We start from the raw sequence: 14,552 nt of genomic DNA, 5'->3' as shown, positions 1-14,552 counted from the left end.
ACGGTGGGCCTCGATGGGTGGGTGTTTGGGAGACATGGCGCGGCGGCAGACCTCGGCGACGGTAGCCATGGGTGGATGTTCGTTAGCCGCGATCTGGAGTGGAAAAGCTTGAAGGGGACGACAGAAAAGGTTGGTCTGGCCGTCCGCGATGGCGGCGAGGAGGGGAGAAAGGACGCTCTGTCTGTGCCTTTGCCGACGAAGCTCTTTAATCGAAGAGATTGGACCGCGACGACGCGCAGTCTGAGCTTCCGACGGCAAGATGAAGCGCGGTGGAATGATTTTCCGGCGAAGGGAGGGCAGTTTGGGTTCGACGGTGGAGAAGGAAGAAAGAAAAGATCCGGGTTTTTAATTTTTGTGATTTATTAATTTTTTTGATATATTTTAATATATTAAATTTTTTGATTTTTTGATTGTTTTGAAATGCAGGTAAGTGATGCACGTGAGTATCTCGTGATTAAATCCATATAATTTTTTAACACTGATTGATTCTGTTTATTTTATCGATTTGAGTTTAAAATTTGAGTTTTGTTACAGTAAAAAATTTATAAAAACAGTTACATTTAACTTTTTTATTATAATAAAAAATTTTCACATAAAATTACATCTAACTCGAATTATAAATTTAATTCAAATTATAAATTTAAATGAGCGAAGTGAATGGCCTAACTTCAATTGAAACAAATTTATAACGTTAGGAAGTCGATTGCAAAAAAAAAAAAAAAAAAAAAAGATCAGATTGCAAATTGCGAAAAAAAATAAAGGGGGTCTCATGCCAAAAAGGCGCAAATAAGTAAGAAACAGGAGGACAATCATTTGTTGTTTAAGTTGGAACGATGTCGTTTGTAGTCTTCCATAAGCGACATATCGTAAGTCACCAGACACGTCGTTTTTGTGTAGTATTCTGGTGCATAATTCAAATCTACATGCCGTTATCATCTAACAAACCACATATTCTTTTAATTTTACAATTAATTTTCTCTGTCATTGTATAAGATAAGCAATATATCGTTTTTATTGAATATTATATATATGCCAACAAAGTGTTATTTCTCCCTCTTTTGAAGAATTGTTATCACAAATTGATAAACGACATATCACGGCATATCCTTCAATTTGGGCCGTCTTCTTGTTGTACATACATAAAAATGCTCATAAAGAATTAAAGACAAAAATACTAGCATAAAATAACATCCTTAAAGAAGTGGAATATAAAGACAAAAAATGAGAGAGAATGGATCAGGTAGAAATTAGAACTCTCACTCTATAATCATAATATTCTTCAAAGATAATTTATCATATTTCATAAAGAATAATATTCTTTTTTCCTTTTCTTTAACCTTTACAAAATTTCCCAGGACTTTTAGGAGTCATCTAGGCACGAGAGCTGTGGAGAATAGCCATAAGCTTTCATGTCCACAACCAAGCGCTTAAGAACCTCACATATTTGTGATTTCTAAGGATGATTATCATCTGAGGCAACAAATTCACTAATCCCACTTCCCACCTCAATTGAGCTACAACCAGGTGACCTTCTCTGCTTCGTCATTTGATCTCTAACAGTCATTTTTCTCTCCCACATGCCTTCGGCTGCATAAATATTGGACAAAACGACACTATCACCAACATGGGCAGGCTCCAACTCGAGCAACTTTTGCCTAACTTTTGAGCCAAGTTCAACACTTCCATTAAGGCTGCAAGCGCCTAGCAGTGTCCTCCACACCACCGCGTTCGCCCGAACTGGCATTTTTGAGATGAAATCATAGGCTTCTTCGAGCATCCCCGCTCGACAGAAGAGGTCCACCATGCAGCCATAGTGTGAATCTTTTGGCTTCAGACCATAGTCCTCAACCATGCTTCTGAATTGCCTTTTCCCTTCTTCCACCATCCCGGCATGGCTGCAGGACATCAAAACTCCTATGAAGGTAACATCATTAGGAACAATCGAAGACGCGCCTCCATTACAACCATCGTTTTTCTTCTTCTTCTTCTTTGGGGATTCTCTTGTTTCCTTCATTTTAGCAAAGAGATTGAGAGCTTCCTCTGCTTGTCCGTGCAATGCGTGCCCAACAATCATGGATGTCCAAGTTGTGACATCCTTCCTCCGCAGGCTATCAAACAATCTCCGAGCAACTTCTATGTCTCCACATTTTGCATACATGTTGATGAGAGCGTTTTTTAGGCATAAATCCACGTTGAGTCCCTTTTCACGACGTATGGAAGCATGAATCCATTCTCCCACGTCGAGTGCTCCAAGATCAGCACAAGCAGATAGAGCAACAGTAACTGTAATTTGGTCTGGTTGGACATTGTTCATTTGCATCTGCCTAAACAGCTGAAGAGCCGTGTTAGGCTTCCGGTTGTCAACATAAGCAGAAATCAAGGTAGTCCAGCAAACTACATTCTTGTCGGGCATTTCGTCGAACAACTTGCGTGCATCGACGATGTTACATGTCGTTGAATACATATTCACAAGAGATGTTTGGAGATGAATGACGTGTTCAAACCCGAGTTTTATGACAAGGGCATGCAATTGTTTTCCTTCTACTGAGGAGGACTTTTGGGTGCAAGCTTTTAGGACAAATAGTAGAGAATAGCTATCAATTGTGGGGAGGCTTTTTCTCAAAAGCTCTCTAAATAGTGAAAGAGCTTTTGTTGGGCAATTGGAGTTGAGATGTCTCTTCAGTATTTGGTTTGCTTTTGGTGGTTTGAGGTAAGTATGAAGTTGGGTTTTAGGATGATAATAGAAGGCAAATAGTTTTGTTGCCTTCGTTTGGAATTGGGTACAAGAAAACTTCTCTAGGAATCTCATGATTACATAAATGGCATACTTAAAACTGACACTTTGAACCTCATATTAATATAGCTCTTTGAACCTCATATTAATATAGCAGTGTTATGACCAAAAGTTGCCAACTAGGAAGGAGCAAACATATTTGAAAGTACTGCAGAAATTTTAGACGGGTCCGACTGTTTGAAAAAGAGAGAGAAAGAGAGAAATATGTTAAGATTTGAGATGAATTAAAATTAATAGGCTAATAGTTTATATAAGTTAATAAATATGCTAAATATTGTTTTCGTTCATAACTTGTCTGATTATGAACTATAACTTGACAAGTTATTGTCCATAATTCACAATTTTTATCTATAACTTATTTAACTATGAACCATAACTTAACAAGTTTATCCATAACTTATCTGGTTATGAACTATAACTTGACAAGTTATGGCCTATTAATTTCTATAACTAAAAATTGGCTTATATTTTCCTACTATTTCCAAACTGAATTTAAGCATGATATTTGAACTCGTTCGCTTGAGCCCAAGAAGCCCATGGACGGGCCGCGGGCCTAGTTTTGGCTACCCGAGCCCGGTCGGGCAGCCCGAGCCCACCCGAATGTGCACGAAAAAAAAATATATTTACTATATTTTTTAATTTTTATAAAATTGTATATATATTATATATAATATACTATTATTTATTAATTGTATTTGTATATAAATAATTATTAAGTTATTTTATGTTAAAATTATATAAAAACTAAAATCAACACACAGTATTGACACAATTAAAAATATTAATTTTGTATATTAATTTTTAAATTTGTAATTCATGATTGTCTCGTTAAAAATCTTACCAAGAAAAACTCAATTAGGATACAAACTTGGTAAGGAAAAAAGTCTAAATATTACAAACTTACAAAGTCTAAATATTACAATTACAATGTACAAAGTAAATAAATATTTAGAAATTACAATTTAATTTGAAGCTGAAGTGTCGTCTACAAAGTAAAATGTTAATCTATTAAATTCATCTATCCATTCTTGTCTTGTCGGTGAAATTGTGTCTTATAAACGTTGATCGGCACGATCCTAATCCTTAATGCACACCAAAGCTTCAACAATGTCCCTTTGCAATGCGTTTCGGCATTCATCAAGTATTCATCCAGTCGTACTGAAGGCTTGTTCAGATGAAACAGTGGAGACTAGGATCGAAAAAAAATTCATTGCCAATCGAGTTAGGACTGGCCAAGTTAATGCTCGTGCCCTCCACCATTGAACTAAATCAAACAATTCTCCACTACCGTCGACTACTAAGCTCTCACTGAGGTACGCCATAAGCTCGTTGAAGCCGCCGCCACGACCTGTTGATGAAGATCCACTCCTAGCTTCTGTTTGAGTCATCTTCTATTGGGAATAGTGTCCTAGAAGCATGAGATGTAATATGATATTTATTATTTATTTAATAAAATAGTTTATTCATCATTTTATGTGTATATATTTGTGAATATTTTATGAATATCAAATGAAAATTCCATGGTTATTTATGTGACCTTAAACATTATATATAAGTATATATGCAAGAGGATAATGTTTAAGGATAATAATAAAAAATGATGTTCGAAATGAATTTAATTAAAGTTCAGAATCTTTAATTAAAACATTACTAATACATGTCATTCCCATTTAGAATGGAGCGGTGTTATCCACACTGTTAATATGACGAGATGTTGAATGAGTGCATTATGCATAATGAGATTATGTGGAACAAGGACGCAAACACAATATGAGTTTCTGATAATTTTCATTAAGTATAGAAACTCTAATTGAGTCCACTGATGGTCATATATAGAATGATCTTAATCCTGAGTTCTTAGCATACTCATATTTATAAATTTGTGTCTTTTGATTTACTCAGTACGGATTCTGAGACTCTGAATCCTATTCCTTATATATTAGAGATATGATGAAGTAGGTAGCTGAGAATGTTATTATACAAGATGAAATCCATTCCTTCTTGAGAAAGAAGTAGATAAATAATTCTCTTGAATGTTGATTCGGTACTTGGATTAGTTAGAGAGCTCTGGTTCATAAATGTGTTTTATGAATCTCTATTCATTAGAGAATTAATGGTACTCAAGGATGAAGATATAATTAGAGAGATTAACGGATTTTACCTACCTCTAATTATGAATTATTTATGGAGGATTGATCTATATGCAATGACTATATTAAATGGACACTTTAAAGTTTAAAAGCAATTTATGTCTATAATTTTGAGAGTGCAATTCCAAGTTTATAGTGGAGTAGTTATTGGAATTAATAGAATTAATTAATTAAAGTGTTTAATTAATTATTAATTTTATTGGAGCTTAGAATTATAGGTCCATTAGTTCCCGTGTTGTCCTAGTAATTCTACAAGACACAAAGGGTAAAATAGATTTTTTTAGAATTACGGAATTTTAAAAATAAAGCACTCAAGAATAATTAATTGAGAATTAATTATAAATTAAATAATGTGATTATTTAAATTTTGGATCGCTTATGTGAAGGTGTTCACATAGTGTGAACGCAAGACACAGTGTAACACATCTAGATTTATCCATTTAAACGTATTTGATAAGTTGTTCAATTTATAATTCAAATTAATTTAAGTTTGACTTAAATTGGAATTTGAATTTGAGTTAAAATTAAACTACATGATAAATGATGATTTTCTCTTCATTCCCTATCTGTATTTAGTGCCTACCACAGGGATAGGATCACTTAATGTTGGCCGGCCATATGAAGAGGATAGGGAGTGGGAGATTTCGTTCTAAATTCAAATAGGAGATAATTAACAAACTTTATCTTTGAGATAAAGATTGGATTTCGTCTAGGAGTTTGACTTCTACTCTATAAGTAAGAGAATTATAGAAAATTGTGAGACACAATTTTTCTCTCTCAAAATCATAGTGGCCGAATTCTCTAAGAGTGGGAAGGAAAAATTTTCTCAAAAAATTCAACGTCGTGCATGCATTGGTGTTCGTGAAAATTTGAGTGTTTTATTATTAATCCTATTTTGTCTCAGGTGTGCCCATACACACGTCTTCGTGGATTCTAAGAATTGACTAGGAAGACATTGGTTTTCTAAACTAGCTTTGGAGCAAAGAACGTTCGAGATCAAAGAACTTAAGTTATCATCTTAATTAGCTGCTAGGTATAACTCTCATTTGAGTTCTTATTAAAAAAAAACCAATCATACTAAAAAAAAAATCGCTTAAATAACCAATCAAACACAATTTTAAAATCAGTATTAAAATAATTCTCAAAACAATTTTATTTTTATTTTTGTATTAAAAATAAAATAATTTTAAAAACATTACCGGGTCAAAATGAATAAAAAATTTCACAGTTGATCTCTAATTCAAAACAACTGATTTGATAGGTAGGAATATATATTAATCTATTTTAATTTGGATGTAACATACTAATTGCTGGACCCAGCTAACAAACAAGTTAAAAAGACGAAAAGTTCTTTTTTTTTTTGGGTCCAAAAGCAAATAATTTGGATATGTTCTAAACCATGGAAGTGAATAGAATATGAATTCAGTTATATAAATTGAATTTGGTTTTAAGTTAGTTCATCTTTTTTTTTTTTTTGATAAATAGGTTACTTTATCTCTATGAATTGAAAAAAGATTTAGAGGGTTTATTTCACAATTTGAGTTTTTTACTTAAATTGTGTTTGTGAGAGAAAAATATTATAATAAAAAATTTAAATTGTGACTTAATTGATAAATGCCTTATTTTCTTCTTGGCACGTCATAGCATTAACCACTGCCACAAAACACCGTGACAGTACACAGTGTCATTCATCTAAATGTACGTGGTAGTCAAAATTAATTACTATGAGAAAAAGATTTCTTTTCTACCCTGCTAAAAGAAACAGTATATTATTTAACTGAAAATTATAATAAATTGCATTTTTATGGAATTAAATTAAGTAAATAATATTTTAAAATACTTAAAATAAATAATACTAAATAAATAATTGTAAATCATCTATTTATTTATAAATAGATAATTTATCTGGTAAATTTTTTATTAACTGTCATTTATTTTAAATATTTTTAAAATTTTTATTTATTTTAATTATTTACGGTACAATAAAATTTACTTCACTTTTGCTATATTTAATTTTAAAGGCAATAATTTCATCAAATATCAACAAAAAAAATTAATTTTTGTAAACAAATACAGCTAATTATTCGTAAATGCTGAAAAATTCGAAGATCAAAGTTACTGTCTTTGGAACTTTTTTTTTTTTTTTTTGCTCAAAGAACAATACTGTATTTCTTGAAGGAAAATAGTGTTTGTGTCATAGTTCATTTTGAGTAAATCTAACATAACAAAAATGGATTTCTTATGACTAGAAAAGTACTGGAGATTACATATGATATAGATATGAATAAAGTTGTACAGATAAATAATGATATGATTTTAAATTGATTTCTATTGTGTTTTTTCGTAGGATTGGAGAGTTGAAAGGATAGATAATAGTTTTTTATTTAATTTATTATTTGTTTTACTATTTATTAATAATTACTTTTAAAGTGTAAAAAAATCATTCTCTTTTAATTTTAGGTGAATTGGTTGTGTCCTTCTATCAACGAAATGATCCAAAATAGTGGACTTAGAGGAGTGTCTCCCTCCAATCTATCTCTCCTATACTTTTTCTTCTCCTTCTTACCAACTAAGAGATTCACTATCTCTCTCCACCATTCTTCCTCCCTCCAACCAAATATACCCTAAGAGAATTCCTATCACCCACTAAAATAAATTTTTGAATCCGTAGAAATAATATATTTCATGTGTGCATGTGTTACTTCTAGTTATGCAATTATTCTTCTATAATATATTTCATGGTGGGTAGGGAGCTAAACCGATTTGTTTATTGTTTATTTAATGAGAGTTTTTCTGATAAGATTAAAAAAAATTATTGTTAATTTTTTTCTTTTAAGCGTCACATTTATATTAAAAATTGTTTATTTTACTTATTTTTTTAATTTGATATAATTTTAATCAGACTAACAGTTAAAAATTAGCCATATCAATTGAGAGGTCCTAAAAAGAATTCCTTATTTAACTATCCAATTTTTTGTTGAGGAAAGTATGTTACAAATGTTCAAGCCAAAAAAAAAAAAAAGTATGCTATAAATTGGCCCCAACTGGGTGCAGGACTGCGGGTAGTTAGGTTGCCTCAATTTATCAATGCCAATTGCCAAATTGTCAACGGGACCCAAGTAGGAACATATTAATAAATTAATAATAAACGAATTCCCTATTCCCTAGGGCTAGGGTTTGCGCCCTCGAGAGTCGAGTGAAAAACGTTTTCTACATGTCACGCAAATCTTGACCTATAAATGGATTTGGGAGTTTTTTTTAGTATGCTAATTTTATCTGTAGTGTTAATATTTTACTGTTAGATTATGTCAAAATTATATCATATAGAAAAGTATGCAAAATAAATAATTTTAGATATAAGTTTAAAGGTTGAAAATAAAGAATTATTAATAATTCATTTTTTTTAATCCTACTAAAGAAGCACTCGATGAATTTTCATGATACTCATTCTTCATCCGTTCTATATAATTTCTCCTCACATTATATATAAGAATGCCATTTAAAGCACTTTTAAGTATAAAAATGTCTACTTATGTATTTACTTATAAAATTATCTACTACCATGAGTATAACGACGTTTATATCCTTATTTTATAAGGAAAGAAAAAATAATAATCAATTATTAAAATAGGGAAGATAATGAAAGAAAAAAAGGTTTATATTCAGATTTTAAATATGAAAATGAAAGCTTTCATTTTCTCATCTAATGAAACATAAAGAATTGACCATTGCTATATGTCCCACTTGTGATAGTCCAAGATAGAGTTTGTGAAGATGTTATAGAATTATATGGTCAGTAGGGAGTAGGGACCACTATACTGTACCGTTGTTGTCTCACGAATGCAAGCTGTAATTGGACATCTTCACATTGAGTCATGATCACACGAATACTGTACCGTTGTTGTCTCAAGAATCGTACGAGCTGTAATTGGACATCTTCACATTGAGTCATGATCTCACGAAGAAAGAAGGTCATATCTATTGACGGTGAAACTTCGTCAACAGAAATACACCGAATCACTTTTTGGTATCCCGTAGAATTATCGGCTAGAAATTAGTTGTATATTTGAAATTATACTATGAAGTGTTTATTATGTTTTGTGAGCATGAATATAACACTTGAATAGGAGGACACACGAGATTTATAGTGGTTCACTCTGTTAATGAAGAGTTACATCCACTTGTGTATGGTATATTTATTTTGGACTCTTTACAATTTACATGCAAGTATGCTCTCTCTTCTCACGCTTTTTCAGCGAACTGCCCCCTTTGGCGTATGGGGCTTTGCCTTTTTTATAGCCCACGCTTCCTTCGTGGGTGGTTTTCCTTCGTAGGTGGAAATACTCGAGTGGCCTACTTTCTAGGCTAAGACCGTAGCCCACTAACCACTTTTGGACTGTTCACTCAGCCATTAGGTCTTCTATTACGGCTCTGTGAATTTCTGTAATCTCTTGCTACCCACTGCAGGGTGGTTTAAGGGGTTGTAATTAATGCCCGTATTGCAGACGTATCTCACTCCTAGACGCAACTTATGGTGTCAGGCATCTTCCTCTCGGCGTCTGTACCGCGTGGATCTTATGCCCTTTCTAACCTTTTCGAAGGTTTTTGCATAAGTTCGACGTCACAACGGGTCGACGCCCTAATTTGGGCCTTTCTTTGCTGCGTCGAGGGTAGTCAAACTCTTGGCGTCGAGGGTGATCGATGTCCTGGCATCGAGGGTGGTCGATGTCCTGGCGTCGAGGGTGGCCACCTTTGGAGGGGAGGTAGGGTCACGTGTTATGCTGTCGACGCTCCACCTGTCACCCACATTTTTCCACACAACAACTACATCTATAATGATGTCGTTGTCATGGTCGTAGTCGAGGTTAAACCAATCCTGGAATACATTAAAAAAATTAACAAATAAATCTTATTTATTGTATCCACAATTAAAAATTTTTAGAACAAATTTTGTTTCAAATAGATACCAGCATGCGATTTTGAATCCTCCTTTTGTGCTCCTTAGGCACGTCCTTCCAAGCGTTATAGTGTGGGTCACATATATCTCTTGTGTGTAAGCCGACGACACTATCAAAATATTTGGCGTTTTTACCAATCGCCTTCCACGAACCTGTCTCGTCAGACAAGACAAAAGGCTTCCCATCTTTTTGTACTTTCTCTACTATATCTCGACCTATAGCTACTCCTCGACCAGACCGACGTTGAGATGTCAGCTCCAGAACTGTAAGAAAATAAAAATAACGAAATTTGATTATAGAGAGTTTGACAAGTAACAAGTTTTGGGAGTATGTGTTATAGCGTATAATACTTGACTGACAATATGCCGGGAGTCTTGTTGGATCAGGTGGAGGCTGTGATCCTCCTGCAGAGCTAGCGCATGTAGCTACTGGGCCAGACATCGAGACATTGTGTCGTAAAAAAAAATTTATTTGTTACTTTATTTGGTACGCAATTTCTTAACAATTTTATAAAAAAAATTCATAAATATAAATTAACTACTTTGGTTCTATTCGTCATCACTATGAATGTCTTCAACATCATCGGCACTTTCTACGTCATCATCATCTTCAAAATTGACGAGCTCATCTTCGATATAGTCAAACACAGTTTCATCATTACCATCGTCAATAAAGTCATCTTCATCTTCAGCGGGCGACTTGTCCCGCAAGCGTGCGTCGACGTCAGACGTGACAGTATTTGTTTCGATATCAGACCGATCAAATGTTAAGTTGTCCAATTCAGGTAGTTTAACTACTAACTCAACTTTGTACAAATGTAACTCTTTACGAATCCCCATATTTCGTAAATCGATCATCGCATTGTCTGTATCCTTACTTTTTCCATTGATACTAAGAATAGTACCCAACAAGCTGTCACATACCTTTTTTCGATATGCATGACATCTAAGTTGTGACGAATTGATAATGAAGTCCAGTATGGTAGTTCCCAAAAAATACTCTTATTTGTCCAGTTAAGCTCTACAGAGTGTCTCTTTCATTTCTTACCACCAAACTTTTTATGTTTACCAGGCAGTCTGAATCCGACGTTCTGTAACTGAAATAATATTTCTTCAACAGACTTCCGAGGCGGAGGAGCACGACAATCAACCTTACCATCAAACTTCCTACTGTTTCTCATCTTATGCCCAATAGGAAGCCACCGTCGATGCCCGACAAAACAATTTTTACTCATTAACCTCTTTGATCGTGTCGCATCATTGCATGACGAACATGCTAAATACTCCTGTCCACTCCAGCCAGACAAACTAGCACGTGCAGGATAATCATTGATAGTCATTAGCAATGCAACGTGCATATTAAACGATGCATTTGAAGCAGCGTCACGAACAATGATTCCCTCTTCCTACAGCTTTTTAAGTTTATCAACAAGTGGTCACAAAATTACATATATATCCTTTCCAGGGGCATTTCGGCCAGGAATCAATAGTGTCAACATCTTGTACGGATCCTTAGTGCATAACCAAGAATGCAAATTGTAAGCAATAAGAACCACCGGCCACATACTATATGATAAGCTCATGCTTCTGAAAGGATTAAAACCATTAGTAGCTAAACCTAATCGAACGTTTCTTGGTTCACGAGCAAATTTAGGATACTTCATATCTAAATCTCTCAACTCCCTACCATTAATTGGATGACGCATTAAGTCTGGATCCTTTGAATGCCCCCGTATGTGCCACATCATTTCTTTTACAGTGTGACTCGAGCTATACAGACGCCTCAATCGATCCTTCAAAGGAAAATACCGTAATACTTTTTAAGGTATTTTTTTTACCATTTATTTTTTTACTCTTCTAACGATTGGTATTACAAATTGGACAAACCTGTAGATCAGCATTCTTTTTCCAGAATAATGCACCATCATAAATACAAACACGTATTGTTTTGTAGCCCAAACCGAGTGTACCCAATTTCGTGTTCGCCTCATAATACGAATCTGGAAGTTTAATCCCTTCAGGAAATACATCTTTCAACAACTTCAAAACAGAGTTCATACACTCATAGGGCCATTTGTCCAACACCTTTAAATGCATAAGTTTCACAAAAAAATTCAATGATAAATACTTAGTAGACCCTGGATACAATGCCGATTCGAGCTCATATAACAACTCTTTAAATTCATTGTGCTGCATATCACCTAACACCTCAGCTTCTACTTCGTCCGACATATCATGATCAGAGTTATTTCCAACAACATCATGTATAACTGCAACCATCTCATCAACTGATTCATTTATTGGATTGGTCGTAACATCGTCTTCGCCATGGTAATACCACGTCGTATATATAGTATTGAAACCATATTGGTGTATGTGTGCTCTAACTGTTTCTATTGGAAAACACTTATGGTTTAAACACCTCCGACATAGATAACTTGTACAACCGCTTTCATCAACATAGTCTTTGGCAATGTTGATAAACGCAGACAACCCTTCCCAATACTGATCAAACAACCGATTTTTCATATGTATCTAACTCTTGTCAATTGGCATCTTGACTATAAAAATAATAACACATCTAATCATACTTCATGTTTTCTTGTGACTATATAATCACTTTCTATAACACACGATTAAATAGATTGAGATTAATTAATCTAATCTAGTGATTAGTGTTAATTAACCTGATATTAGTAAAAGATTTTTCAGTTAAAAATTGTCACGTAAAGGATTTTTCTCCTTTAAAAAAAGGTTGCTTTGGAATTGACGCTACTCTTCCCCGAACAAATTTAAAGTGTCACTAGCTAATTTTTTTCAGAAAAAAAGATGAGCCATTTTGATATTTTAGTTTGATTGGACCTTGAATCCTAGATAGTAAACTTGTACAAATTTTAAAGAGCCCAAGCCCATTTTTCCATTCTTGGTTTTTCCTTTTTCTTTTTCTTTTTCTTTTTCTTTCTTTTTCTTTCCTTTTTCTTTCCTTCCCCGAGACATTTTCTCTCTCACTCTCGTGGCGCTCTCTTCTTGTAACATCCTAATTTTCGGACTTAAACTTTTGTGCTAATTTTGTATGAAGGAATTGTAAGAGAAATGATAAAAGAGTTTAGGGACTAAATTGCAAGGCTTTAGGGGGCATGATTGAAAGAATTTTCATAGTTGTGGGCCATATTGCAATATTAAGAAAAAAAAAACAGGGCCAGCTGCCCTTTCATGTGGCATGGCTGGAACCTCAGCCATGCCACTCATCTCCTTCCTTTGGCCACGTTGAGGAGGGGATGGAGTAACATAAGAAGAAAAAAAAATAATTCACTTCTCAATCTCTCTCAAACCTCAACCTCATTTCACGTTTCTCACTCTTTCTTTCTCATCTTCCCATCTGACTCTCTCTCTCTCTCTCTCTCTCTCACTAGATCTCCCTTCCAGAAAAAAAAGAAAGAAAAGAAGAAGAGCTTTGATTTGCTTGAAGTGTGAAGGTGATTTTGCAAGATCAAAGAGCAATTTGGTTTTGGAAAGAGGGCTGCAGCAATTCCAGGAGGAAAAGAGGTTGTTTGAGCAAAGATTCAAGGTAGGGGTTTTCTTCTTCTCCTTCAATTTTCAGATTTAAAATTTGGTGGTTTATTGTCTAGTTTTGTTTATTGATCAAGGGGAATTGTGGCGCATCTCTTGAAGTTATGAATTTTCTTTGATTTGGTATAATTCCTGAATTTTGAGGATTAAACTTCAAGAATTAAGTTTCCTTGAGGATAAAGGGCTTTGAACTTGGTTTATGGAGAAGTGTGTTGAATTACTTGAGGATTTTTATTTATAACCCCTGATTTGGTATATCACGTGTATGAGTTAACAAGGGTGGCTATCCTACTTCACCTTGGTCATTTAATTGTTATTTAGGAGAAGGTTCTCTAAGGAGTTGTTTTGTTGTATGTTAGCATTGAAAACAACGGGCAGCCTTGGGAAAACAGAGAAACCAAATTTCCCAGAAATCATTCCAACCTTCTTAATTAAAGAACCTTGAAATAGACATTTCATACTTTAAATAGAAACTTGAATCACCCCAAAAGGAGCTTTGTAGGTTAAGTTGTAAACTTTTGAATATAAAACAAATCTGTCAAATGTACTTACTGGACAGAATCTGTTCTTTCGGATTCTGGGAGTATTAGGTGAGGAATTTCAAAAGAAGGTTTACATAATTGGTAACTAGACATCGCAAGCTTCGTATAGCCGCTGGAATCACCTTAAACGGATAACCGTAGCCTAAGATATACATTTTTGAAGTTGGGCTTAGTGGCTGGTTTTCTGCAGAAAAACCAGAAAAATTTGATCTGGTTTATCATGAATTTGGAGACCTAAACGGACCCAAAACTAAGCTTGTGATACCTTTTTGGAAAGCCCTAGATGTCTACCTTGCTTGGTTTCTGGTTTTGTAATTTTTAAGGCTACATAGAATACTTTGTGGATATTATTGTTGCAATCGTAAAAGTGCCAATTCCAGAAATCAATAAAATAAAGAACTGAGGTACCTACTTTTTAAAATGAGAGTGCTGCACTTAAACCACCTTTACCACCATTTAGAACAGGTTATTAGTGACGTGTGAGAGTTGAAATCACCACATTTGGAGTTTTGTAGCTCAAGTTGTGCGCATAGGAAGTT

At 34.2% G+C, this 14,552-nt stretch overlaps 1 protein-coding gene across 1 annotated transcript; it reads right to left on the bottom strand.

Annotated features, from left to right (window-relative positions):
- Positions 1 to 1,360: 1,360 nt before the first annotated feature.
- Positions 1,361 to 2,887, bottom strand: LOC21391952 (putative pentatricopeptide repeat-containing protein At1g74400). The gene is given in 1 exon segment (XM_010091601.2): positions 1,361 to 2,887. A coding segment is annotated over 1 exon segment (1,449 nt). The 5' UTR covers positions 2,810 to 2,887.
- Positions 2,888 to 14,552: the final 11,665 nt, after the last annotated feature.

The sequence above is a fragment of the Morus notabilis genome, unplaced genomic scaffold, assembly GCF_000414095.1.
Source record: "Morus notabilis unplaced genomic scaffold, ASM41409v2 Scaffold1202, whole genome shotgun sequence".
Classification (NCBI taxonomy): domain Eukaryota; kingdom Viridiplantae; phylum Streptophyta; class Magnoliopsida; order Rosales; family Moraceae; genus Morus; species Morus notabilis.
This window is presented reverse-complemented; position numbering and strand designations above follow the sequence as displayed.